The sequence below is a fragment of the Psammomys obesus genome, unplaced genomic scaffold (genome assembly GCF_907164565.1).
Source record: "Psammomys obesus unplaced genomic scaffold, mPsaObe1.curated_primary_1811, whole genome shotgun sequence".
Lineage (NCBI taxonomy): Eukaryota > Metazoa > Chordata > Mammalia > Rodentia > Muridae > Psammomys > Psammomys obesus.
The window spans coordinates 3,561,094-3,586,886 of record NW_026585987.1 but is presented as its reverse complement, the minus strand read 5'-3'; the positions used below and the strand labels follow the sequence as shown (position 1 = coordinate 3,586,886).

Below are 25,793 nucleotides of genomic sequence, written 5' to 3'. Positions count from 1 at the left end.
GCCACACTGAACATGCTTGCCTGGTGGTTAGTTTATACATTAGCTACTCTTTTTCGGTAGATGTGATTAACAAATGGGAAAACCATGGGAAAGGGTCTTCACCAACCCTATATCTGACAGAGGGCTAATAGCCAGTATATATAAAGAACTCAAGAAGCTAAATAGCAAACCAATCCAATTAAAAAATGGGGTACAGAGCTAAACAGAAAATTTTCAATAGAGGAATATCGAATGGCAGAGAAACACTTAAAGAAATGCTCAACGTCCTTAGTCATCAGGGAAATGCAAATCAAAACAACCCTGAGATTTCACCTTACACCCATCAGAATGGTTAAGATCAAAAATTCAAGTGACAACACATGCTGTTGAGGATGTGGAAAAAGGGGAACCCTCCTCCATTGCGGTGGGAATGTAAACTTGTACAACAACTTTGGAAATCAATCTGGTGCTTTCTCAGACAATTAGGAGTAGTGCTAGTTCAAGACCCAGCTATACCAGTCCTAGGCATATATTCAAAAGATGCTCAAGTACACAACAAGGACATTTGCTCAACCATGTTCATAGCAGCTTTATTTGTAATAGCCAGAATCTGGAAACAACCCAGATGTCCCTCAACTGAAGAATGGATACAGAAACTGTGGTATTTTTACACAATGGAATACTACTTAGTTATTAAAAACAAGGAAATCATGAAATTTGCAGGCAAATGGTGGAAACTGGAAAAGATCATCCTGAGTGAGGTATCCCAGAAGCAGAAAGATACGCATGGTATATGGTATGTCTCCTTTATTAGCTAGACAATTATCTCCATTACCTTCTGACAGACTTCACAGAGGAAAGGTAAGACACATATTTAGAGCTCACTTGACTATTTTCAAAGAATTGGTTTCCTGATACTGTCTAAAGAATTTATGTGACAACAGAAGCTGGAGAGACAGCTCAGCTATTGAGACTGCTTGCCAAGGTCTCGCCAGAGTTTGGTTCAGAGAACCTATATTGGGTGCTTGCTTATAACCATCTATAACTTCAGCTTTGGGGGATTCAGTGCCCTTTTCTGGCTTCCATGGCCACCTGCACACACATGCACATAAAAACCAATTGTTTTTGGAAATGTGCTAGCTATGTACCTATTTGTGTACTTGTAATTGGCAAGTAATTTTGTATTTGTGTGGTATAATATTGTTTTGATCCGTGTATTCACTGTAGAGAGATTAAATGAACTTAGGGTAACCTTCACCTCTGTACTTTTTCCCCCCTCTGGTGAGACTGGTAAAAGTTTTAGTGCTTTTTCAAATACCCTTTTTTCTGGTACTGGGGATTGAATGCAGCTCTTTGTGCAAGCTAAACATTGCTGTACCCTTGTGCTACCTCCACATCCCGTGAACTCTATTGTTACTATCAGCTGACCGCAGTGCGATAGCTGGATAAAACTCACTCCTGGAACGGTATGCACTTTCGTGAATCACTTTTATTTTCTCAACCTTTCCTTGCCCCAGTCTTCTAACCACGCTTTTTTGTTCTGTTCTATTAAATTAGTTTTTTGAGGTCACATTTAAATGAAATCATATATTTCCATGCCAGTTGTTTTTCATAGTATGGTACAATAGACGTTTTGTGTATTTTTGTTCTATTACAGTTATCCTCATTAATACTTAAATTTTCTGTCTTTGGACAGTTAGTCCCTTCAAAGATCGTTTTAAAAACATTTTCCGGCTGGATGTGGTGGTGCATGCCTTTACTCCCAGCACTCAAGAGGCAGAAGCAAGTGAATCAGTTTGAGGCTAGTCTGCTCTTCATATTGAGGTCTAGGACAGCCAGAATTACATAGTGAGACTCTGGCTTGAAAAATCAAAACACAATTCAGTTACTGGAGGGGTGGGGGAGGAGAGGAAAGGAGGGAGGGAGAACACGTGCTTGCATGCCACCCACACGTGGAGGTCAGAGTACACGTCTTAGGAGTTAATTCTTTCCTTCCACCTTGGGTTCTGGGGATCAGAAATCCAGTCAGCTATCTTTAGAGGCAAACAGTGCCATCCACAGAGCCATCTCTCTAGCCTGGATCTTCAATGTTTATTGCATAGCCCAGTAGTCTTTTGATGACCTCTTGGTGTAACAGATTATAGGTTTCCTTTGTGCATTCCTACCCATATATGGAATCATCAGTGTCTGCAAGAAGGCCTGGATTCTTTTTCCATGAAATAGTACTTCAAGGCCACAATTCGGACTCTTATTCACTCAACGTACATTCATCCCTTAGGCCAAGAGAGGGGTGTCTGCATACCAGCTGACTTATCAGTACTGTATGTCACATGGTTGGGGGGGAGGATCAGGACAGCATGTGTAGACTGATGGTGCCTATAGGCTTTCTGGGTTAGGTGCTAGGCTGGGACTTTTATTGCAGGATAAATAAACCTGGTGGTTTCCCTCAGATGAGCTCATTCCTTGCCTGTTACTAACCTCTCTGACACGCTGAGATGGACCATTTGATGTGTGGGAAAAGGAAAGTTATCTCCTCCTTCTCCCTCCCCTCTCCTTCCCTCCTACCTGAGGCTTGATGAGAATTCCAGTTGAGCATTCTGTTTCTAGTGTAGATCTTTCTGTAAGTAAAACATTTTCAGAACCCTCATTTCCTACCATCTTTTGCCTTTTCTTATTTACAGAGAAAGGTGTCCTGCATAATTTTTAATTTGGTCTTAGCTCTTATTCTACATGTTGATACAAGTTTCTAAATTCATAAGATGGGCTGGTGTTTATTTCCATACTGTATCATAACCAGAGTGTCTTTTGTTTTTCAGTGGGCTTCAGAGGGAATTAACACTATTAGGCATCTCTCTGCCAATCAGAACTTTATTTCGAGAATGTATCTTGCTTCCTTTGTGGGACTTAATTGTTTGTTAAAGCAGCAGAGCCTTAATAAAGAAGGTGGTTTTGAGTTCACCCTATGAAATAGGACCCCAGGTCAAGTATTAGGGAAAGACAGGGTCTCCTCTGAGGGAAAGAATGCTTTCATGAACAGTGAGAGGAAAACTGGTCAATGATGATTGCTGAGCAGCAAAAGAGGGCCCAGTGGAAGTTGGAAACTGGGAATTTATGGTGGTTTATTTTCATTGTGGGTGTGGGATTTTAGCAACAGGCATAGGTTTCAAGATTCTGGCCTTTTGGAAGGATCCAGGCTTGGCTGGCAAGAAAGGCCAGTGCAGTGAGGGACTTAAGCCCATGGAGTCTATGTGTGTCTGTGTCTTGTCTGTTGAGAGGAAGTGTGAGTGGTCAGGCTGGAAGGGGAGAAAGGCAGTTACTAGGGTTGTTAAAGACAAGGTATAGTGGGAAGACTATAGTGACCAGGAATTTGTGAGACCCAGATGTGGACAGATGTTAGCGATGTGCTGCTTGTATGTGTAGGCATAGAAAGAGCAGCTGAGGCCTCTTTACCTCTTACTTATTATATAGGTGACAATAAGGTAATAAAAGCACAATTTTAAAAAAATCTTGGTATTACTTAACTGCATAATAATGAGACTGAGACAAAATCAAGTAGTAAGCAGTATTTATTTTTTGAAAATTATTTAAAAAATTGTTTACAGAGATGTGGATTTACATAACTTGGCAACATTTTTTAAAATGTACAGGCCATTTCCTATTATTGCACGTACTCTTTAATATATAAGGCATTTTATTTTACATAAATAAAGAATAATGTATAATATACAAGTGTGGTGCCACTGAAGTCAACCATACAATGCAATATGTGTCGGAGGATGGAAATGAAACCCAGCCTACTTGAGCCTTCACGGTATTTTCTTACGACTATGACTTCTATGTTATAACACGTTTTACCTCGTAGCTTACTGTGAATGACTGACCACTTTAAAAAAAAGGTTTAGAACAACACCATTAGTATTCACTGCAGGAAGTATGGGGATTTATTAGACTAAATTAGCAATACTAGTCATGCCTTGAACACCAAAGACAAATAAGTAGCTTTCTATCTTAGGGTCAAAGACAGGTTAGCTTTTGCTTCTTCCCTTACATTCCCCCTAGGAAGACCTTTTAGAAAGATCCAATCCAAATGCCTGATGACTTAACATGGTTTGGTAAGCCAGAGGTTCTCCTTGTACTGGTTGGAGGAGCTTTGGGGATACTCACAAAGAGACCATTCCATTGCTCCAGCAAGTCCTGTCTGTTCACAAAGGACTTACTAGGCATGACTGTAAAGGAGTGAAGGCAAAAAAGAAAGAAAATGGTTTTCCGTGCTGACTTGAAATTATCATTCAGGTAAAAAAGCAGAAACTGACCCCAGAGACTTAAACAACAACCTAAACATGCACCTTGCACTGACGTCTTATAGTAACCTACTTGGAACTGTACTGAAAGGAAGATGCTAAATTGGGGTTTTCTAGCTAACTTCTGGACTGTAGTTTTCTTTGTGTGACCTGCCGAAAGCGAGCCAGCTATTTTGTGCCCACCTGCGGACCCTCTTTGGGCCTAATCCACAGATGGGTTAGAAAAGATGATGTCCAAAGGCAACATCAGCTGAAGCACCTCAGTGAATTTTAGACCCAGCTGTGTGCTAAAGAGATCAACAGAACCGTAGCATCATGCATGCGGGATTGACAAGTGCAGCCTCCACCCGAGACCCCAGGACCCAGCACTGGGTGGCACCACCTGAGGGTAGGGTGGTAAACACTAGATAGTCCTTTTCCTAGAGGATGACTCACCCTGTTTTTCCATTTTCCTCCTTGTTTGGTAAATGAAGCTGGTGAGGCTTTGGGATTTAAGAAAACAACCGTCAGTGCAAAGGGAGAAAAGCCAGCTTTGTGAGGAGGAAGGGCTCCAGAGAAGCCCATGGCAGCTGGGGGAGTGTCACAAGCAGCTTGAGTCAGGATGCTATGTGGGACCCCAGTTTTGGAAAGAGGAAGAATTTGCAAAACAGGAAAAACCAAAATAGCAAAAGGTTGAACCACTGCAGAGCTCTGTCGGAAGAGAGCTGGACTGCGAACTCTGTGCTGCTTTAAGTTTGGTGGGGAACGGGAGAAGAACCAGCAAGCAAATCTCCAAGAGAATGCTCAGGCACTCCTCAGTTTGGATCACAGAACACCTATGATTGCAAGTTGAAGGATTTAACTCTCAAAAATTCCTTTAAGGTGGTGGTGTATGTACGTGAAAACGGAAACACACTGGCAACTTTGCCTGCTCCTGTGTTGACCAGTCTTGAATTCAAACATACTCAAGTTTGAAAATTGGATGCAAGGTGCTTTCAGGCTACAACTTCCTCCTTCCAAGCAGGGAAGCTCACAGCTATTTATTGCAATTCATCAGAGCTGTCACTCTGTAACAGCCTTATGACTTAACACTCTCCAAAACAAAACAATCACAACTTCCCAGCCCGTACCATACATTATGTTCATTAAAAAATAGCACTTTTTAAAATCGTCATTTTTCACTGTTGGGTAATTCCTGAGCTCTGCCTAACAATTAGGTCATAAATTCATTTTCTTTAAATCTCATTTTACTTTTCAGGGTAACATACATAGACCCATACCTCTGCCTTCCACTGCATGTACCTAAAAGCACTATGTCATTTACTTACAAAATTATATAAATCTACATACATACATCATTTTACCTGGGCATTTGTGTTATCCTTCTGGTCCCTATTCACCAGGACTGATGCTGGGAGAGGTGGCAAGTAGGATGTGAAGGTGTAGCTAGCTTCCAGATGAAGAGCACATCAGCTCTTGATCCCAGGCACTGAAATGATGCCTTCCCAGCCTTGATGGTCCAGGTAGGTTGTTTCTGGAGTTCGGGCTTCATGTAAAAGCACAATAAGCTGTGTGTTGATTCAAGAACCCATCACTTAAAGAAGTCATTCTGATTTGCTAAAAGAAGTGAATCTAGGGGAGGTGGTTGTTAAAATTCATGAATTCCTGTGCTTTCTAATCACTAGCTGCACAGGCCCTTCTGGAACGGACTTCATAATATTCCAGGCATCGAAGTGCACCAGCCCAACCAAGGGTTTCCCGTTGATAGCAAGGATCTCATCGCCCGCTTCTATTGTTCCAGCCTGTTCTGCGGCACCACCTGTCAGAACGGATGCAGAACAAACTGTTGGTACCAGCATTCTTAAAAAAGGCAACTAAGAGTTTAATTGGGAAGTATTTCTCAGTGATGTTCCTGTAGTCTTAGGATAGGGAACTATTTTCCTTTATTCTTATTTGAGAGAGCCTATAAGCTGTTACAAAATAACTGTAGAGTAGTCCTTCCCAATCTAAACAAGTCCCAAGTCTGTAATTCACAAAGGGAAGATAATATGTTTAAAACTAAAAGCCACAAATCACTTTTTGCTAATAAACCACCACCAGAAGCCACATGCATCTTCCAGGGAAGGGCCCATCTCAGAGGGTTCTGCCTCCCTCCAGTGAATCCCCAACTGGCTGAAGTTGATGTCTGACTATGTGAAGGAACAGATTTTATGAACTGCACGAAAGGTCTGCCTCCCTCACAAGTTGGTGTGATCATGAGGGACGCATGATGTTGCACAAGTCCTTATGTCCAAAGGACTTGTTTTTGTTCTTCCTAGGGGTGTCTACCATCTAATTAAGAAAGTAGCTGTTGTTCACAAGCATCTTTGGAGACACAGAGAGGAGGAGGATTCTAAGTTCTGCCTGATTCATCCAGAGAGTAGCATTTACCAGCCAGCATGTTAAAAACTAAGTTATGAGTCATTCACAGCCTCCGTGATAGTGGCTTAAAGTCTGTGTACTCAAGCAGTAAAATCACTTTAAACAAACATACAAACCAGTAGCAAATACACAAGAGTTGGTCAAAGGAAACCAAGAACTAAAGCACCAATAAACACCCAACAAGCTCATGGAAACAGTATCATCCAGGATGTCAGCTGGGGTTGTATCAGGCTTTGAGCACTAGCGGTTCCCTGCTCACTAGGCCTTGATCTTGGGGACACTGCCCATTGCATAACGGTTGGATCACCTCCATGCAGAACTTCCCACATTTCTGTAGTGTGGCGTTGTGGAAGTTACAGCACACTGACGAGCTTTCGGAAGACAAGCTGAAATCCCCCTCTGTTTCCTCCCAGCTACATACACACCTAAAGCACACTGAGGAAGAAAATGCCACCATGGAAAAGAATTTAAAAAGCTGCTCACGTATGAGAGAAAGTAAGTTAACTTTCTTAGAAACTTCAGATCTCAAAAGACTGAACAGAAGTACATTTCTGAAAGCCACTTTAGGTATTTGGGGCTGGCAAGATGGCCCAGTGGGTAAAAGTGAAAGACTGATTCCTGAAACTTGTGCCCTGACCTCCTTTGAGCACATGTACACAAGGTAATAATTTTAAAAAAGTTACAAAAAGTTGCTAGTGAGATGGCTCAGCAGTTAAAGTGCTATTGCTCTTCCAGAGGACCTAAGTTCAGCCCCAACTTCCTTCCCAGCACCCACATGTGGTGGCTTTCAGCCCATAGCTCGAGCTTCAGGGGTTCCAACATCAACCTGGCAACTCCCTCGTGTGGTGTGTACCCACACGTGAAGATACAGCCTGGGGGAGAGAGGACTGGAGGAGTTAAATGCCTAGCCATTCTACCCTGCACTGTTCGGCCTGAAGCTGCCCTGCCCGTCCCCATGACAGTGTGAATCCAGGGGCTGGTATGTATAACACTGTCTCACTTTGGTTTAAGTCAGACTGAATGTAACGGTCCATCTCAGGTCTCTGTTCTGTTACTTGTTTTCTGACAGCAGCTTCGGAAGGTGGGAAAGCCAGAGATAGTTTTAAAGATGCGGAAGTCCAAATTTGGTCTATAGTGACTATGCCCAACTGCTACTCTGCCTTTAATTGTTAATGGGCTCTCAGGTGAGTCCTGCCTGGCAGATCGCCTCCTGCACCTTTTCCTCTTTCCCTGGGAGCTGCTCCTTGTGAGTACTCTTACACATTGACTTCATGCTTCCCTCACCCCATTCTCTGTTCTGCTTCTGTCAGCTTAATGAGTGTTGAGTATGGGGAGTGTCCTGTAGCTTAGTCCTGCTAAACCTATGTAGTGTAGTACATAGAGCAGGCCTGGCTCCAGATTGACGCTGGTTTTTTGCTTGCACATGGGACCATAAACAGAGACAGCCTGTCTTGGATGCTACCGTGAACTCTCAAGCAAGCTGTCTCACTTCTGGTTCCCTGGCAGTCCTTCCCCCATTGCTAGGGGCCGGTATCCGGCAGCACACGGAATGAGGAGGTGCTCAGCCCCTGCCCTTGGGCACGCTTATAAAAGCTTCAGTCCTGCTCACACATTTCTTCACCACCTCAGGCTTCTGTTTTCTATGGAGATTTGATTTTGTTGTGTTTGCAGACAGGGTCCTATTTCATAGCCCTGGCTGGCCTAAAACTCCTTGTATGAAGCTCAGGCTTGGCCGCAGACTTGCCATAACCTTGCTCCTGCCTCCTGAGTGCTTGGACTGCTGAGCCACCATGTCCACCTGGAGATGTTTTACAATTATTCACCTAAGATGTGAGAAATTTATTGCTCATATGTATTTGGCTGAGATTGAGAACAGAGCTAGAATGAAATGTGACAGGGATGGGCTTCGTCTAGGAAAGTAGGTTTCTCAGAGATGGTCTTGTGACTGCGTGATAATGGAAGCTGTGTATCCACCAAGAAATTCTAGAAAGTGGCAGTCCAACAGCTTGGGCTAGTATTCCCTGCTTGTTTTTAGTCCTGTGGCTTCTGGGTGCACAGGCTGGCAGTTTCAGCCTTCTGCCTTACTTCATTTTATTTTTTTAAAGTACAGCTTATATTAACACTATGTGCACAAAATAGCTATGTAATTATGAAAAGAGATCACAAGTTCAGATCAAATCAGACCAGGGAGGCAAAGTCAGTTGATCTCTATGAGTTCCAGGTCAGACAGGGGCTATATAGTGGCCCTGTCTGAAACAAAACAAAACAAAACAGCAAACACACACACAACCAACCAGTTTTAAGCTAAGAACAATCTCATGTCTTGGTAGCTTACTTACATTCTCTAACTGTAAATGAGTTTTGAGGGGCTGGAGAGATGGCTCAGGGGTGAAAAGCACCAGCTGCTCTTCCAGAGGACCTGGGTTCAATTCCTAGAACCCACATGGCAGCTCATAACTGTATGTTCCAGGGGATCTGACATCCTCACACAGGCAAATAAATCACCAATTCATATTAAATAAATAAATCTTAAAAATAAAATTAAGTTTCTGATCTATTTGTAAGTATGTGCTGATGTCAGCCATATAATTACATAGTTTCTGGCTATGTAATGAATTAGGAATCTGAAGGCTTTAAAGACGTCCCAGTGGTGATGGGGGTGCGTAGCTGGGGATGAACACAAGTATTAGGGGCAGAACCTGGCTCTCCAGAACCCACGTGTATGAATCACCTGTGATCCCAGCCCGCTGAAGGCAGATCCCAGCTGGCAAGCACAAGGTTCAGTCAGAGATCTGCCTCAGAGATGAAGTGGAGAGCAATTAAGGAAGAATGCTTGGACCTTCGCATGTATGCATGTGAACATGCATATACATATGCATGCCATACACATGTGCAAAAAAAAATCCTTTGGCCCAAACAATTTCCCAAGATCATAAAATGAAAAATTCAAGTTCATGAAGAAACCATTCACCACTGCTTACCTCCTTTTCTTGCAGTCCAGTATCTGAAATCACTGGACCCTGGCTTGACATTACACGTTCCTGCTGGTCTCTCTTGACCACTGTGCCCACCTAAGCACCAGCCTGGGCCTTGGGAGGTTTAATACTTGCAAAGCACAGTTCAATACTATGCAGCAGTAAAAGCACTGTGGAGTTTGGAAAAGTTCTCGTACAGGAGGAATGGGTTTCCATGGAGATGTACTTTACCTTTGTACACCCTTTTAATTACCAGTGGCCCATCTCCAGACACGGATGATTTCCCTCCATCCAGACTCAGTCCCAGCCCAGCCGAGGTTTTCAGCACTTCAACACACAGAGCATCATGAGCAGCTCCATTTCTCCCTGCAGCAAGGATGTTTGTCGAGATAAAATGAACGACAGGTTGTTTGGGTGCCACCTGTCCAGTGTCCCCCCAAATGCATTGCCTCAGGCATCATGGACTCTGGTCACCCCAAGTCTTGTCTGCTGGGAAGTGTTTACAACCTTTGGTTTCAACATCAGGGTTGACCTCCCAGAAGGGAGCCCTGCCTAGCTGTGTCCTACTGGATTTAATGTCTTCAGCTTTTTGTCCGCTCCTGCAAGGGCAGAGAATGCTTTCTCTCCCAGGCAGAAATGCCCAGGAGACGAACTGCTCTTGTCAAGTCTCACATTCTGGTAGCACACATCCTAGTGAGGATGGAAGTTACACTCAGTGAATCAAATTCGATTTCCTGCCAACCCTGGCTACCATAGCAACAGAATGTCACCATCTGCTGTTGAAAGCAGAGGCACTGAAGTGCCCAGCTCATGAGAGACTGTCATAATTGGCTGGGAAGCTCCCTGGAACCGGGTGGGGCTTCCTTCCTTGCCCCGTGCCCTTTGTGTGTCTGTGAGAGGACACCCTGCACCCCTGGGGCATCGTTGCCTCCCTCACGCTTGCATCCTTCGTTGGCATCTGGCTCTGTGTGGGGAGAAACGTTTCCATGGTGATGGAAGCTCCATGTCTTGTTTGGAAAGGCCAGGCTGGGGACTGGGGACTGAATAGGAATTAGGCACTTGCCTTTTAGTTCCCTTAAGTCTGTATGATGGAGTTAAATGGAAAGGTGTACTTAGCTGCTTGGAAGGCAGGAGAGGGGCAGTGGATGAATGAAACTGCCTACCTAATATAATTCTTAGGACCAACGTGACTGCTAGTTCCTTAGTGCAATTTAAAGCCAAGTCACATGGTCTGGAAGACATTTGCTAATACTGGGAGTGGTGTAATTTTTTAGTGGGTGACTCGCTGCTCAAAAGGGGGAAGGGAGCTTTCACCGTGGTTCCCAACTTGGGTTCTCTCCTGGAATCACCGGAGAGCACTGTAGATGTACTCATGTATGTTCCTTCCTACCCCAGATCCTTGGTTCAGTTGAGCAGGGGACTGTCTGGTCATCAGGGTTCTAAACCGGGTTCCAGGTGCCTCCACTGTACAGGAGGCCCACATCAGATGTCCGTCAGTCTGGCCAGGTGTAACTGCAGAGCAGAAGGCTAGCTCAGGCCACATCCCAGCCTAACCGAGCAGAGGCATTTGGGCGCCCTCGACTGTCATGATAGAAGAAACAAAGGGCCTCCTGTCTTGAACTGGGGGCTACCTGCCCTCTAGACTGGGGGTAGTGGGAGGGGATCTGCAGGGCTTATCTGAAGGCTGTGGAAGCCTGCGCTTGGAACAGAACTCACTTAGTGTGGCTGGTGCAAGGGGCGTGCATCCCGAGCCTTTTCTAAGCTGTTGGCACAGAAAAGCTGCAGTTTCTATTTTCAAACACAAAAACATGTTTATCCCTTCACTTCCTCCTATTCTGCTAAAACAAGCAACAGTGTCAATCTTGATGCTTCTCAAGGATACACCTAGTTGAGAAATTACTCTTTGATACTGAGCTCTGTTACAAGGCTGTTTTATTCTCTAGCCTGTTTTATCTTGCTAGTCCAGTCCAGTCCCAGTGCTTCATCAGCCAGCTGCTCACACCCTGCCAGCCATCCGTGGATAGCTTACCAGCTCCAGGCTCCAGCGGCAAGGTCTTCCTGGCGAGTGGACCCTTCCCATTGGCTGAGGGAGGCTCCTGCCTGAGGGCGGGCCTGGGTTGGTCATTCCCTTTCTTGATAACTATGAGGGCCTGTTTGTGCAGCTGTGCCTGGTGCAGAACCTTCGTGACCTCACTGTGGGCTAAGCCAGCTAAGGAGGTGCCATTGATGGAGAGAAGGAAATCCCCTCGGCTCATGGTCCCTTCCTGAGAAGCCACACCCTGAGAAAAGACTCTGTGGACCTAGGACAGAAAGGACAAGAGAACAAATTCATAACCCTGGTGACTGACAGTGAAAGAGCAACTACAAATCTGTGATCAAGGAGTTTCCCCACGCCACACTTCCTAATCTCACTTCATCAGTGTGCAGGGTAGAATTAACAGATCTCTCCAGTGTATTTCTACTCATGTGTTACTTTCACCCACAGGGTAGCAGGAATAGATGCAGGTGAAACTCGGGCTTGCCCAGTGAAAATGGCCTGAAGGCCTCCAAGTGATACAAAATGTTACTCTGTGCAAGTGTGGGCACTTGACTCTTTTCTAGTACTTAAATGTAAATTACTACGATGTTGGCGATTATGCTGACATACATTGCATTTGGCCTGTGTATGTTAGCGATCTGTAAAAACGCTGATCTTTGAGAATGGAATTACTATTCTCCCCATGCTCCCATTGTCTTGTTGGTAACAGGGACCAGAACTGAAGGATCTCTGATTGGAATTTGTGTCCTGATCAAATTCTGCTACTTACAGAGGGATGGCCTGAGAGCCTTGGAACACTACAGCTTACCATGACTGATTTTGGCTCCACGTCTGTCCCTCCTGCCACACTGAATCCCAGACCTGAGCCTTCTTTTTTATTCAAGACTATGAAGCAAGTATCTTCTTTATTCTAGGGAAGAGAATGGACAATTTATGGTGGACTCATTGTACCCAGGCTGAGAAAGTCTTGAACTAAGTCCTCATGGAGGTACTTGGCACAGATCCTTAGTAATTCATCGTTTAACCCTGGGAATGTGGAGGAGTGCAGCTCAGCCTTCCTACATCTACCCCAGGTGGGCTGACGTGCCAGATGACCTATTTGTGGAACCTGGGAAAAGTGAACATGAATGAGGATGGAGGAGCTTTCCTGAGTCCCCAAGTCTTCCAGCCATTTGAGGAAAATTGCTGCCTTCCCAGATTTGGCCACAGTACATGCTTCTGCTGCAGAGGGAACTCTTTATGCCATACTTCTCTAAGTCTATAATTTTATATATTATTTTTTTGAGACAGGGTCCATGTAGTCCAAGCTGGCCTCAAACTTGCTACGTTCCCAAAAGTGATCATTTACTTCTGATCTTCTTTTGAAAATTGGAAATAAATTTTTACAAACTATAATATATTCTGATAATGGTATGATCTTCTTGTTTCCATCTTTCAAGGACCAGGATTGCCGATTGGGCCACCATGCCTGGTTGCATGTAGTCCTGGGGATTGAACCCAGGGCTTCGTGTATGCTGGGCAGGCACTCTACCAACTGAGCTATACTCACTAAATCCACAGTTATTAGCATGCCTGAGTTACAATAACAAAAGACAAGAGTAAAAACGTAGGGTAAAGGCAACATGTTGCAGCCATGTTTTATATACCAGCGTTTCCATATTTGGGTTACTGACTTAGTTGTGGGTACAACTGATTAGCTGGTAGTCATAAAACAAAGCAGGTGAAATCTGTCAACTGGATGAGACTAGAACATCCTTCATAGTGATCTGGAACATTCTTAGTGTTCTATAATTAAATAACATTAGACTTTCTTGTTTTAAAGATATCTTGAGATAGAAGATTAAACCTAAATGGGCTAAGTGCTCTGAAATTTGACACCACCTCCATTTTAGACATGATTTAGCAACATTTTAAAGCTCTGCATTGCTTGATTTTTTTTTTTTTTTTATGAAGTAATCATCAATGGCACAGCAATACTAGAGAAAGCAAATAGTAACCTTTGATGACTGATTTGATGAGAGAAAAGAAGCAGACGACCACCTATGGGTACAGCTGATCAAGAAATCCAATGGAGGATGGTTTAGTTCTATTGGTAAGTCATGAAGACAGGGGCGCCCTCTGCCCAAGCAGAAAGGTGACCCTAACCCTGAACATAAGCACGTGGGTTAGTAGATGGTCTTCTGGAAGGTAGGTAGTTAGATACTGAGATAAGAGTATTCCTCAATGCCCCATTCTTCCTAGGGCAGGGACAGTGTATTTTAAAATGGGTAATACAGCCATCAAAAACTCCATTTATTTAAATTAATATTTGCAGGGGTATTTGTGGCAACAGTGTACTAGTGGCTGACGGCCTGAGAAATCTGGGACAGTGTCGGGATGCCAGATGAATAGCGCACCCGCTCCAAAGCCAGCAAAGCAGCCTGAGTTTTGCCTTTCTCATCCTTCCTGGTACAACAAAAGGCCACAGGATATTGGTCTGTATCATTCTGGTTCTAGCACAGCACATTCTGGGGAAAAGCATAGAACTGCTGGCAGGATCAGGCTAGCTCTCTCCTTTCTGAAATCAACTGTAAACAGAAAGTCCATTCTGATCGAAGCAGGGCTGGTCCTTGACACCAGACCACACACTTGGTTCAGGGTATCAGACCAATAGCAAGCGCCTGGCATTCTGTCTGCTCCAAAGTTCTGAGAATGCATGGCTTACGTCTGTGTCTGGTTGAGGCTTTCTTGTCTCCTTGAACATCTGTATCTGCTATAACACTTTTGGAGCAAAGAGAACCTGGAAGGAATGAGACTGTCCTGGAGTGGCACAGTGACACTGAAGGAAGTTGCAATCTGATGAACAGTCAGTCCCTTTCACTCAAAATGAAAGCACTCAGTTCCTCTAAGGTTGTCTTGACTGTCTATACCCTACCGGTAGGCTGAGAATCTGAAGGAAGCAGGAAGTAACAGGTATCTATTTCTTGTCCCACTACCCTTAGCCACTCAACATCCTGGCCCATTACACGATTAGGCTACACCTTAACCGAGAAACCTCAGATGGTAGCCAGGGGGAGGGTTGGGACAATGTTTGTAAGTGACACTAGTAACCTGGTTTGCTATCAGTCATTCCTAGTTGTATGTTTTCTACAAAGATGCATCTGTCAAGGTTTAGGTTTTTACTATTGCCCGAGGAGCATTCTATATGGGAACCCATGCTTTCTTTTGTGACTGTTCGCTGTCACATACAGTGGTTCATTTAATTTCTGTGTCTTGGTCCTACAGACTGGGCTTTAGGAACTCTTAAATAAGCTGCAGAACACAGGTGGTAACAATGCGAGCCTGTCACCAGCAGGTGGCTCCCCTCACTAGTTTACGCTGGCACTGACAGGCACAGAGGGCTGTGGTCTTTCAGCACTTGCTCTGCAAACTCCATTTGTGGGACAGAAAGACGGGTGAACAAGCAGTGGCTGCAGGGGATTTAAACTAGCCGGGGCACCAAGCCAACATTTCCCATTGCAGCGAGGGCCAGGCCCTCTAGCCAGTGGCAGCATGTGAGGCAATAGAAAGAGCCCAGCACCTGCTGTTCCCCTGTTCCCCACCATGCCAGAGACACCCTGCTGTTTCATCCCTGGGTTTTTGTATCCCACTCACCTCTGATTGCGTCTTCACTTCCTGAATGAGAGTGAGAATGGTAGATTTTGACCCCACCACTGATAAAACAGCCTGTAACCTCTGCTGGTGTCCTGCTGAGTTGAAGAGTTGATCCAAACTAAGTTTAAAAAAAAAAAAAAATTGGAAGAAAAGTAAATAAAAAAGCAACCTCTCGATTTCTTAAAGATTCATCTGAAAGGTCTCCCTGCCACGTTGTGGGCATTTTTCTGACCTACCTGCCTCTGGCTGGGTGTAACTTCTGCCCCAGAGTTAACTACAAAACCCTGCAAGGCCAGCACGAACACCCTTCACCCACTGTAGGCAGTGGGCCTCGGGAGCCCTCCAGGACATTAAGGGACCAGTGCGGGAGTTTAGCAGACAACTTCTAACATGTTTTAGAAACTGGAGGCTCCAGTGAAACATGGTAAAACATTAAGAGAGCCGGGCGCAGTGGCACACGCCTGAAATCCCAGCCCTCAGTGGGGCAGAGCCAGGTAGATCTCTGAGTTTAAGGCCAGCCTGGTCTATGAGGCGAGTCCAGGACAGTCAAGGTACACAGAGAAACCCTGTCTTGAAAAAACCAGTCAACCAAACAAACCATTAAGAGTTTCCCATTCAACTTCAGCTGCTTTTAGAGTCTCCCTGAGTGGGCCGTGCACGGCCTGCACTTCCTCCAACTCCCTCACTGGCTACTCTTGTCCTTAGAGCCACACACTGGCAGGCATGTGCGGCTTCCGGGACTGACACCGAAAATGACATACGGTATCTGGAATAGAAAAGGGCATTTGTGGAATCAACTCAGCAAAAATATGAAGTCCGAGGCATTGTGGATATGGTTGGTTGGTTGGTTCGGGGTTAAATCCTTAATTTCTCACTAATGGACTAGGATTGCATAAGATATGTGGTTTGGAAGAACTGCGGAGAGGTAGCGTGGGGACTCCCCATAATCACCTCTGGCGCTGTTTTATAAACCTGAAAGTGTTTTCAAGGGAAGCAGGCCTGTTTAAGTAAGAGGGGAAGGTAGACACTTACCTCACGGACCAGCTTTTCCCCGAAGGCAGGGCCCTCCCAGGTTCGCCCCCTTCCCTGGCTCCACTGGATGCTGCAGGCTCACTGGCTGGAGGGCTGTTTCCTCTTGGGTAGACCCTGGTCCCACCATTCATAGGACAGGAAAGGGAAGCTGATCCGTTGAGGTCGAGGCCCACATGGCCTCTAGCTGGGGAGCCCGCTGGAGAGGTGGCCGCGGAGCCCTGTGACCTGGGGATGATCTCCAGCTGGGTTCTGAAGAGCACGGTGCCTGGGCCGGCGGGGTAGTCCTCACCACCACACATGTCCAGGTCTGGCATGCTCAAGGCTCTCAGCTCCTGCAGCTTGGATCGGGACACAGGGGATGGCTGGGTGTGGCGCACTGAGGACTTGTTCCTCTTGATGGGTGAGGCTGGGGTCACTGTTGAGGTGGGGATTCCCGAAGGGACAAGTGATTTCTTTGGGTCTGAGCCGGGGCCCTTGTTGCTGGTCTCCGGTGGATTCTGCCTGGAGATAATCAGGGTCACACTGGAAGGGGACTTTGTTATCTGCGGGAGAAGGCTGCTGGCCTCGCTCTGGCTTTCACTGCAGGAACTCAAGCTACGTCTTAGTGACCGGGCTGTCACATCACTAGGGCTCCCTGAAGTGATGCTGCCAGACGACCGCCTGCTAATGGGAGGCTTGGAGCTCACAGACAAGAATGGGGATGTGGTCGCCTTGGCCGCAGGCCGGTCAGAATTGGCCAGGTTCTCAAAAGACTTGATCCTCTGCTTCACAGAGAAAAACGAGGTAGATTCATGGGGCCAGTTCTGCTCATAGTAGTACTGTCTCCTGGTGACCTTGACTTTGTCTGGGATGAGACAGGTTGTCTCAGGGACTGCGCCGACACCCCCTCCGTCCGTTGGCGGCAGGTTTTTTGCCGTCTCCAGCAGAGGCTTCACACTATATACACCCTGTCCGTTAGCCTCAGAGAGACTGCCGCTCATCACAGGGGCCTGGGGGGCCTGTGGCGAGCGACTTGGGCTGGGCGGGGAAGGACCTTCTCGTCCAAAGTGGCTTGAGAACTGGGCTGGCATGGAGTAAGTCCTGGTGGCTGGCCTCGGGGTGAAGTAAGGGTGCTCCTCCCCTCCCGGGGCTATGGGTACGCCATTCTTGGGCACCGCTAGGGAGCCTGGCACCTGGCTGGATCTGGCCTGGGAGGAATCTGGTGTTTTGGCAGGCAGCTTCGGGGAGGAGGAGGAGGCCAGTCTGGCCATGCTGAAGGAGCAGCACATTTCCCGCTGCTCCACCTGGGAGGGAGAGGAGGGCGGATGCTTTGGGGACGAGTCCAGTGGCTGCCGAGGCCTGATTCCACTCTTCTCCTGACAGTTGCTCTGGGTCAAGAACCCTCCCTGTCTGTCACTGCCCAGTGGCTTGTCACCACATGCCTTCTTTGGCATTCTTTCAGGAGAAATCTCAACTATTTTCAACTGTTTTGTCCTTTCCAGAGGCTCACTAGCAATTTTTTCACTTCTTTTCTCACTCATGCCCCCAGGCTGGGCTGCTTCTGACACCAGCATGTCCGTTTGGCTGGGCGTGAACTGCTTGCTCTGTCTGCTGCCCGCCACGGCCATGCTGCTCCTGGACCCTGACGGACTCACAGACCCAGAGTCAGCATGGGGCAGCTTGCCCTCTGGTCCACACCTAGGGGACCTGGAGGTGGGTGGACAGCTTGTGTCAGATTCCGAGTAGACGGCCATGTGGAACCTCCTGTTTGTACCTTGCTCAGGGAGAGGCTTGGGAGAAGTCACGGGTGACGGGAAGCTTCTGATGCTTGTGTCTGATGCCGAGGTCCTCAGTGACCCAGAGGTAGCCAGGGGTGGCTTGCTCTCGGACATGCATTGGGGGGTTTTTGGGGTGTCCACAGAAGGGCTGTTAGGCTCTTCTTGGTCAGCTATGTGGAGCCAGTATGACGCTGCCTTAGAAAGCATTTTATGGGAGGCCTGAGGTGAAGTCAAGCTCTTCTTGTGGCCAGTCCCACTGGCCTTAACAGAACCAGCCACAGGGGCCTCAGGACTGACTTTGCTTTTGCTGCTCAGTCTCTTTAGCTTAGGGCCACACTTGGGTTTCTGACAGTTGCTGAGTGTCTCCACTGGACTTTTGGGGGGCAGGTCTTTATTTTCCTGACTCTTCTGTATTGGAGAAGGACTTTTAGGCACAGCCACCCCCTTTTTGTGGCTGCTGTTCACCATATGGGCTTTGGAGCCAGGACTCATAGCCAGCATCGAGGACTGTTCCTTCTCAGATTTGTTCTGCGAATGTGTGCCTTGGCCATTTTTATTTATTTCTTTAAACCAGGCCATGATGGGCCTCCTGGAGATTGTTTTTGGTTTCTGTAGCAAGTCATCCAGGTCATGACTCTTGGCAATGTGTAGGTTTGCCAAAACAGCCTCTCCGTTCTTAGGGCCTTTGGCACCGAGGGCATATGCACTGTGAATCACACTAGCGGCGGCTGCTGCTTCTTCCTTTGGGCTTCCCTCATCCAGCAGGTCACGACCCAGGCCGTTTATCACATTCAGGTTCCTAAGCGTGAATGGCGGGTTGTGACAATGCCTGGTCATTTCAGAAGGCTGGCCGTCTCCCTCGACTGAGCTCTCGCTGGTGGTGCTGGTGACGGCTTTGATTTCGTCTGTGCTCGAGGGCCTGGAGCTCTGTAAAGCACGTGTGCCCACCCACGTCTCATGCTCCTGAGAGTTTAGAAAGGAAAGTGGCCGAGAAGAGCTCGGGGCGGAGGTGTGAGAGGCCCCTGGCAAGAAGCAGGCCCGTTCACAGGAATCGCCCACTGGCTCACCCAGAGCTCTGTGCTGTACCGGTAGAACCGGGCAGAACGCAGCCTGGGTGGCAGGATGGGCGGCCACCCGGCTCTCAGGGAGACCGCTTGTGGCGCAAATTTCTATTTGCTCATCCTCAGACTCACTAGTCCCTTCCTTATGGGAGGACTCGTGAGAATGAAGGGGTGACCAGCTGGTCCTGGAAGCTGCTTGTGGGGCTTCAGCAAGAGACTCGGGGTCTGAAGATGAGTCTTCAGCATCACCATACATGGATGAGAGCGACGGCTCCGTACTGTCACCTGGGCCTGACAGGGAGATGCTGTCTTCATGGAGACTGCTAAAATTTCTAGAGTAGTTGTTCAGAAAGTTTTTGTTCACAGCAAAATGTTTGTCAGGGTGGATGGAATCCAAAACGGAAGGCTGGAAGGCCCACTGTGGGGGCGGGGGTGGGCCTGTGCCCCCAGTCTTCCTTGGGGAGGATATTTGGCCGCTGCTGACTGTCTGGGCATGGTGGGAACTGCCACCCCCAGATTCACCTGGTGGCTGGCCCTCAAGAATGCCCTGGTGAGCCCTGCAGTCTGCTTTCTGAGGAGACTGAGACCTTGCCTCAGACGCCTCCCTGATGAAGTTGTCAATGTCTGTCACAGGGCTCTCTCTGCTTCCTGACGGCATCCTGTCAGTCAGGGTCACTGGCAGAGAGGGGCTGGCATGTGATGTCTTTCCAGACATAGAAGTTGCACCTTCATGCAGAGCGCCGTCCTTCGAGCATTTAGCTGTGCAGAGTCCTGTTGTTTCCAGTGCCTCACTGGGACCTGAGGGGCCTCCACTCTCTTCCTGGGGCACCGAGGAGACATGAGGGATGGCAGTAGCTGCCGTTGTTCCTATGCCCATGGGGACAGCTGCTCTCCTGGTGTTGGGAGAGCAGTCCCCAGGTGGAGCCGGAGCCCTGATAAAGTCAGGAGGAGATGAGGCCTTCTCCCTGGTAGACACACTCAGATGGCTGACTGTCTTCATTTTAGATATGCCCTGGGGCTCAGGCTCCGAGGTCCTGGGAGACACAGGCTGGCTGAAGCTCTCAGGCTGGTGGCCTTGCTCTGTGATGACTGAAGTCTTGCTGGAGTCAGGATGAGCTTCCCTGCTCTTCCCTGGGAAAGGGAGGCGGTCTGAGGAAACATCCCATCCTGGAGAGGGTGGTAGGGGAGAAAAAAGGGAAAACGTAAGCAAATAGAACCCCTGGAGAGTTCTAAAAAGAAGCATAAGTCATCTCAATATCGTTTCTCAGACGTGCCACAAGCCTACATGCAGACTTTCTCATCCTCCTGTTTGTCTCTCAAGTTGCAGATTGCTTACATTTAACAACCACTGGCCTGCTTTAATTGCCTGAAAATAACCCAGTCAGGATGAGCCCGGAAACTCGCCCATTTTCCTCTTCGTTTGTTTTCAGATAGGAGACACCGGAAATAGACTGCTTGGATTTCTTTACCCGACCACCTCTGCTGGCAGAAGTTCTGGGAAGAGAGACATTTGGGGTCTTATTCCTTAGCTCTGGTCAAGACTGGACAGAGGGACCTCATGTCTTGTCTCATTCTAGCATCTAGCTGCCTGACCATGAGTGACACAGGCTGCACCAAGAAACAGTTTGGAGATGGTCTCTCTGTATAGTCCTGGTTGACCTCACACACTCTGACTCTCCTCACTCAGCCTCCATGACAGGTCTGTGCCTGCACACTTGCGGAGGACATGTGCGATCTCCTTTTTTTGCATAGGAGACAGAGTTAGTGGGAATGACAGAATGTTCCCTGTAGCATCTGCATGACACAGGGCTCTAGCTCTGCCTTGACGTAGCTTGGAGAAGCAAATCTGAAAGCCAGCTATTCTAGGAGAGCTCGGTACTAAAGGGTACCTGAGAGGGGCTCATGAGGGACAGTTTGGTCCAAGTGGTGTGAAGAACAGGTTGAAAGTAGAGAGGTGCCAAGAACACAATGCTGAAAGATGCAGGGGCAGGAGCTCCTGTCACTTAGCAGGGAGGATTCTGGGAGCTGTTCTGTCCTGGAGGGGGTCTTCCCGGAAAGCCCTGAGGCACGAAGTCTCTTGAGCTAATCTCACTTTGATGTGATCATCTTGCAGTGGGGAAACGGGCTCAGACACACAAAAAGTCTTAGTCTGAGACATGTTGCCCCAAATGTTAAGTTCCTCTCACATCTCTCCTATGAGATCATCAATCTGTTTTTGTTTGTTTGTTTCTGAGACAAAGTCAGGTTCAGGTTGGCCTTGAACTTGCTCTGTCACTGAAGGTGACCTGAACTACTGGTGTTGCTACTCCCAGTGCTGAAATGAGATTACAGGTCTGCACCACCTGTGCCCAGCTTACGTGACGCTGGGGACCAAACCCAGGCCCTGTGCTTGCTAAACAAGCAGTCTACCAACCAGTTCAGGTACATCTGAAATGGTATGATTTTAATCACAACTTCTTTTTTCTGTTTTGGTGATGCTGAGCGTTTGAACCTAGGGTCTTGCACGTGCCAAGCACACACTCCACCACTGAGCTCTCAGCTCGCTCTCTTTAAGACAGAGGCTCACTATGTAGCCTCCGCTAGCCTAGAACTTACAACATGTGTTGTAAACCAGGCTGGCCTCCAACACAAAGAGACCCATCAGTTTCTGTCTCCTGAGCACTGGGATTAAAGTTTTATAGTTTATAGCACTGGTCCAGGCCAGTCAGTCAGTCCTTTCTTCCTTTCTTCTTTTCTTCCTTCCTTCCTTCCTTCCTTCCTCCCTCCCTCTCACCCTCCCTCCTCTCTTCCTTCTTTCCTGCCTCCCTTCCCCCCTCCCTCCCTTCCTTTCTTTCTTTCTTTTTAAAATTACATCTATTTAGCCAGCCAGTGGTAGTGCACACATTTAATCCTAGGACTTAGAAGGCAGAGGCAGGCAGCGCTGAGTTTGAGGCAGCCTGGTCTACATCGTGAGTTCTAGACAGCCAGGGCCATAAAGAGAAACCCTGTCTCAAAAAAACAAAACAAACAAAGATTTTATCAATTTACTATGTACGTGTGTATGTATGTATGTGTGTATGTGTATGCGTGTGTACAGCATCTACATGTGGAGGTCAGAGGAACAATTTGCAGGAGCTGGTCCTCTCCTTCTACCATGTAAGTACTGGGGAGTGAACTCAAGAATCAAGTTTAGCGGCAAGCACTTTACCTACCTTTCCCGAGTGTTTGTGACATCTCGGGCTCGACATCCTTACTTCTGGTGATACCAAATGCAGAGGAGAGTGGCATTGTGACACGAGGAAAGCACTCCAAGGCCATTTTGAAAAGACCATTTATTGTTGTATGTGAGTGTGTGCGCATGTGCGTGTGTGTAGGTCACAGAACAACTTATAGGAGTATGTATGTCCTCTCCTCTCTCCACGTAGGTTCAGGGATCCAATCCATTGAGCCATATCTCTGGCTGCCAAGGGCTTTTTCACAGTTTCAGGTTTACTTACTAAATAGTCTCGGTCAGGTAAATTTTTGTGCAGTCTTTGCTAGAGAGCTGAATTACTGCAAAGTGTGCATCTTCAAATCTTTATTATTAATCAGTTAATTTTTAAGGCATGGTCTCAGGCTAACCCTGGACTAACTATGTATGAGGACAACCTTTGATGTCCAGTGAGCCACCTCACTGCTCCCAGCTCATGTGATACTTTGATACTGGGTTTCAGTAAGTTGCTCAAGGCAAGCCTTGAACTTGCCACCCTCCTATCTTGGCCTCCTGACTGGCTGAGATTATAGGTTTGTGTCACTAGGCTTGGCTTTAATTACATCTCCTCCCCCCCCCCCCACACACACCCTGCTGTCCCTTTATGAATAATTACAACCTAATTCTTAGGACTCAGCATTGGGCTGGGAGCTTTTCCTGGAATGAAGTGTTAGCGCCATATTAGGAGACTTTCATGCAGTTAATTTTCCTCCCAGGAATGGGAGGCGGGCCCCGTGCCTTGAGAGAACGAGGAAGGGAGTCATTGAGTGGTTAGGCAACCTAAGATCACAGTTCACAGATGGGAGAGCCAGGATTTGCTCCACAGCCTGTGTTGTACTGACCCTGAACCCCGTGGCCTCCATGTAGAGTGTGTGGCAACAACAAGGGTGGTTCATCAAGATGCCTATGGAGATGGCATGTAATTACCTTGGCCTGCTGTGGAGGGCCAGATGCTTCCAAGAACACCTGCTGACCCAGGTGTTCCTCTGTTCAACTACTGAACTCTCAAGCATTGCATTCTTGCTTCTGCTGACGCCCAATGCGGGGGAGAGTGGCAGTGTGACCACAGGAAGGGACTCAAAGGCCATTTTGAAAAGACCATTGATTTGGTGTGTGTCACAGGACAACCTGTGGGAGTATGTTCCCTCCTTTCAGGATGTGGATTCAGGGATCTAATTGACTGAGCCGTATCTCTGGCTGCCAAAGGCCATTTAACACTTTCAGATTCGCTTACTAAACATTTGCTAACAGGCAAAAATTTCTGCAATTTCCGTTAGTGATCTGAATTACTGCAAAGCGTGTATCTTCTAAGGTTTGTTTACGTATTTAGTATTTGAGGCAGGTTCTCCTGTATCCCAGGCTAACCTGGAACTCACTATATAGTAGAGGGTGACCGTGAATTCCTAATCCTCCTCTTTCCACTTCTCAAGTGCTCAAATTATAAGCATAAGCCACCACATCCAACTCACGTGATGTTGGGGGATCTTCATGCTTCCCAGGAAAGCACCCCACCACTCCCCAGCCCCTGCAGACGGCTTTGTTTGAGGGAGGCTGCGCTGTACTGCCTTTCAAAAAAAATGCTTCACTTGGAACCCCCACCAAATGTCCACTAATGGGCACGCCCCAGGGTGGAAGGCCCAGCTAGCCTTGACGACACATCATGTCAGGGTTCGGAAAGCCTGGAATGCAGGTGCAGTTTCTGCTGGAGCAGGCTGCTACGCAGCTTAGTCATCAGGGTCAAGCATGACCTGCCACGCCACACCTGTCATGCCACACTAGCTGCCCGAATATTGTTTTCTGCGGGCACCTGAGGCTGAGAAGTATGTTAGGTACCATACTTTGTTTGTCAAGACAGGGTTTCTCTGTGTAGCCATGGCTGTCCTGGTCTCGCTTTGTGGACCAGGCTGGCCTCAAGCTCACAGAATTTTGCCTGCTTCTGGCTCCCTAGAGTGCTGCGATTACAGGTGTGCACCACTGCGCCCAGCTCTCTGCTGGCCTTTTAACTGAGAAAGAGAATGAAAACAGCATAAAAAGATAGAAGCACTAAAAACTGTCGGGTTAATTTATACCTCCAAAGCCCTAGAGGGCGCCAGAGCACCACTGTGCCAATTCGCTGAGGCTCCTTTCTAAGAACTCACTGATAACCAGCACAGTATGTTTTATTAAGGGTATTTATGTATTAAATATAGCATGTGTATTGTTACATATTGAATATCATCAGTTTCTGGTGCTTGGTGGCTCCTTTAAAGCTTATTACTGGTGGGAAGTCCAGAGAGGACAAACAGAAGCCTGCAGCGGGCTGGAATTTGAGACAGAACAGGCAGAAAACACTGGGGAAACACGGAACACGCACCTTTCTTAGGCTCGGGCTGGAGACTAAATGCTTCTCTGGTCCAAAAAGCTTGCCCATGTAAACACTTCCTCAAGGCACAAAACCCTCAGGACTAGGAAAATTAGTCTGTCTAGAATAAATCCTTGGGCGGGTAGATTTTCTGCATTGTTTCAAATAAGGAGGCATTGGGTTGTGGTGATAACAAGAAAGTAAGCCTTTGCTGTTCTTCAATTCTGAGGGCAATGTGGGTTCCAGGAGGACGTCCAGAGGATAGCTCTGCAGACCGTGCACGCTTAGGATATAGGCGCTTGTGTCAAAAGAAGAATGATATCCTGAACGGCCTCCCCGTAACTTCACTTTCCTCAAATGGAACGCCGTGTAGTTCACACACTTCTGCAGTAAAGTCAAATTGCTAATGAAAATTGTCCTTTGACATTTATTTATTCAATAGTGGGTGGTTGTGAATTGAACTTGAGGGTGGAGCAGGAGCCGTGGTAACAGACACATCCCTGACTGAGGATGGAGGAGCTACAGAGTGCTTCAGTGGTCTGCATTTTTTTCCCTGTCAGCAGTCAACAATGTGTAGGTAGGAGGTAGGTGTGGTGTTGTGCCTGTGACTCAAGCACCCAGGACTGACTGAGGCAGGGAGCTCACAAGTTCCAGATCAGTGTAGGCTAGACAGTGAGACCTCACCTCAAAAAAGGCCTGGGGTGAATAGTCTACGATTCTGAATTTTAAATCTGTAGGACATCCCTGAGCTGGTGAGCTCAGTGGGTAAAGGTACCTACCTACCGTCAGCCTTCAGACCTGAGTTCAATGCCCAGGAGAGAACTGTCCTGTGACCCTGACATGTGTGCATGCCCACACAAACACACACACACATACATGAGCGCACATACACACACATCTACACACACACCTCTACACACACAATAAGTAAACAATAAATAAATAAAATGTAATAATTTCATGGGACAGCCTTGACAAGGGAGCTACCTCGTTTTTCTATTGCCGCAGACCACTAACACTTCAGTGGCTATCAGGACATCACATTAA

The 25,793-nt window shown here is 47.1% G+C and overlaps 1 protein-coding gene across 1 annotated transcript in view; it reads right to left on the bottom strand.

The window, feature by feature from the left end:
• Positions 1 to 4,894: 4,894 nt before the first annotated feature.
• Positions 4,895 to 25,793, bottom strand: part of Pdzd2 (PDZ domain containing 2) — a 222,072-nt gene continuing 201,173 nt past the window's right edge. Inside the window, exons 19-24 of the mRNA XM_055601102.1 lie at positions 16,359 to 20,343; positions 15,327 to 15,444; positions 12,502 to 12,603; positions 11,685 to 11,955; positions 9,887 to 10,021; positions 4,895 to 6,078 (exon numbers count right to left, since the gene is read on the bottom strand). Coding sequence (XP_055457077.1) covers positions 5,915 to 6,078; positions 9,887 to 10,021; positions 11,685 to 11,955; positions 12,502 to 12,603; positions 15,327 to 15,444; positions 16,359 to 20,343 — 4,775 coding nt within the window. The 3' untranslated portion in view covers positions 4,895 to 5,914. The remainder of the gene's footprint in view (positions 6,079 to 9,886; positions 10,022 to 11,684; positions 11,956 to 12,501; positions 12,604 to 15,326; positions 15,445 to 16,358; positions 20,344 to 25,793) is intronic.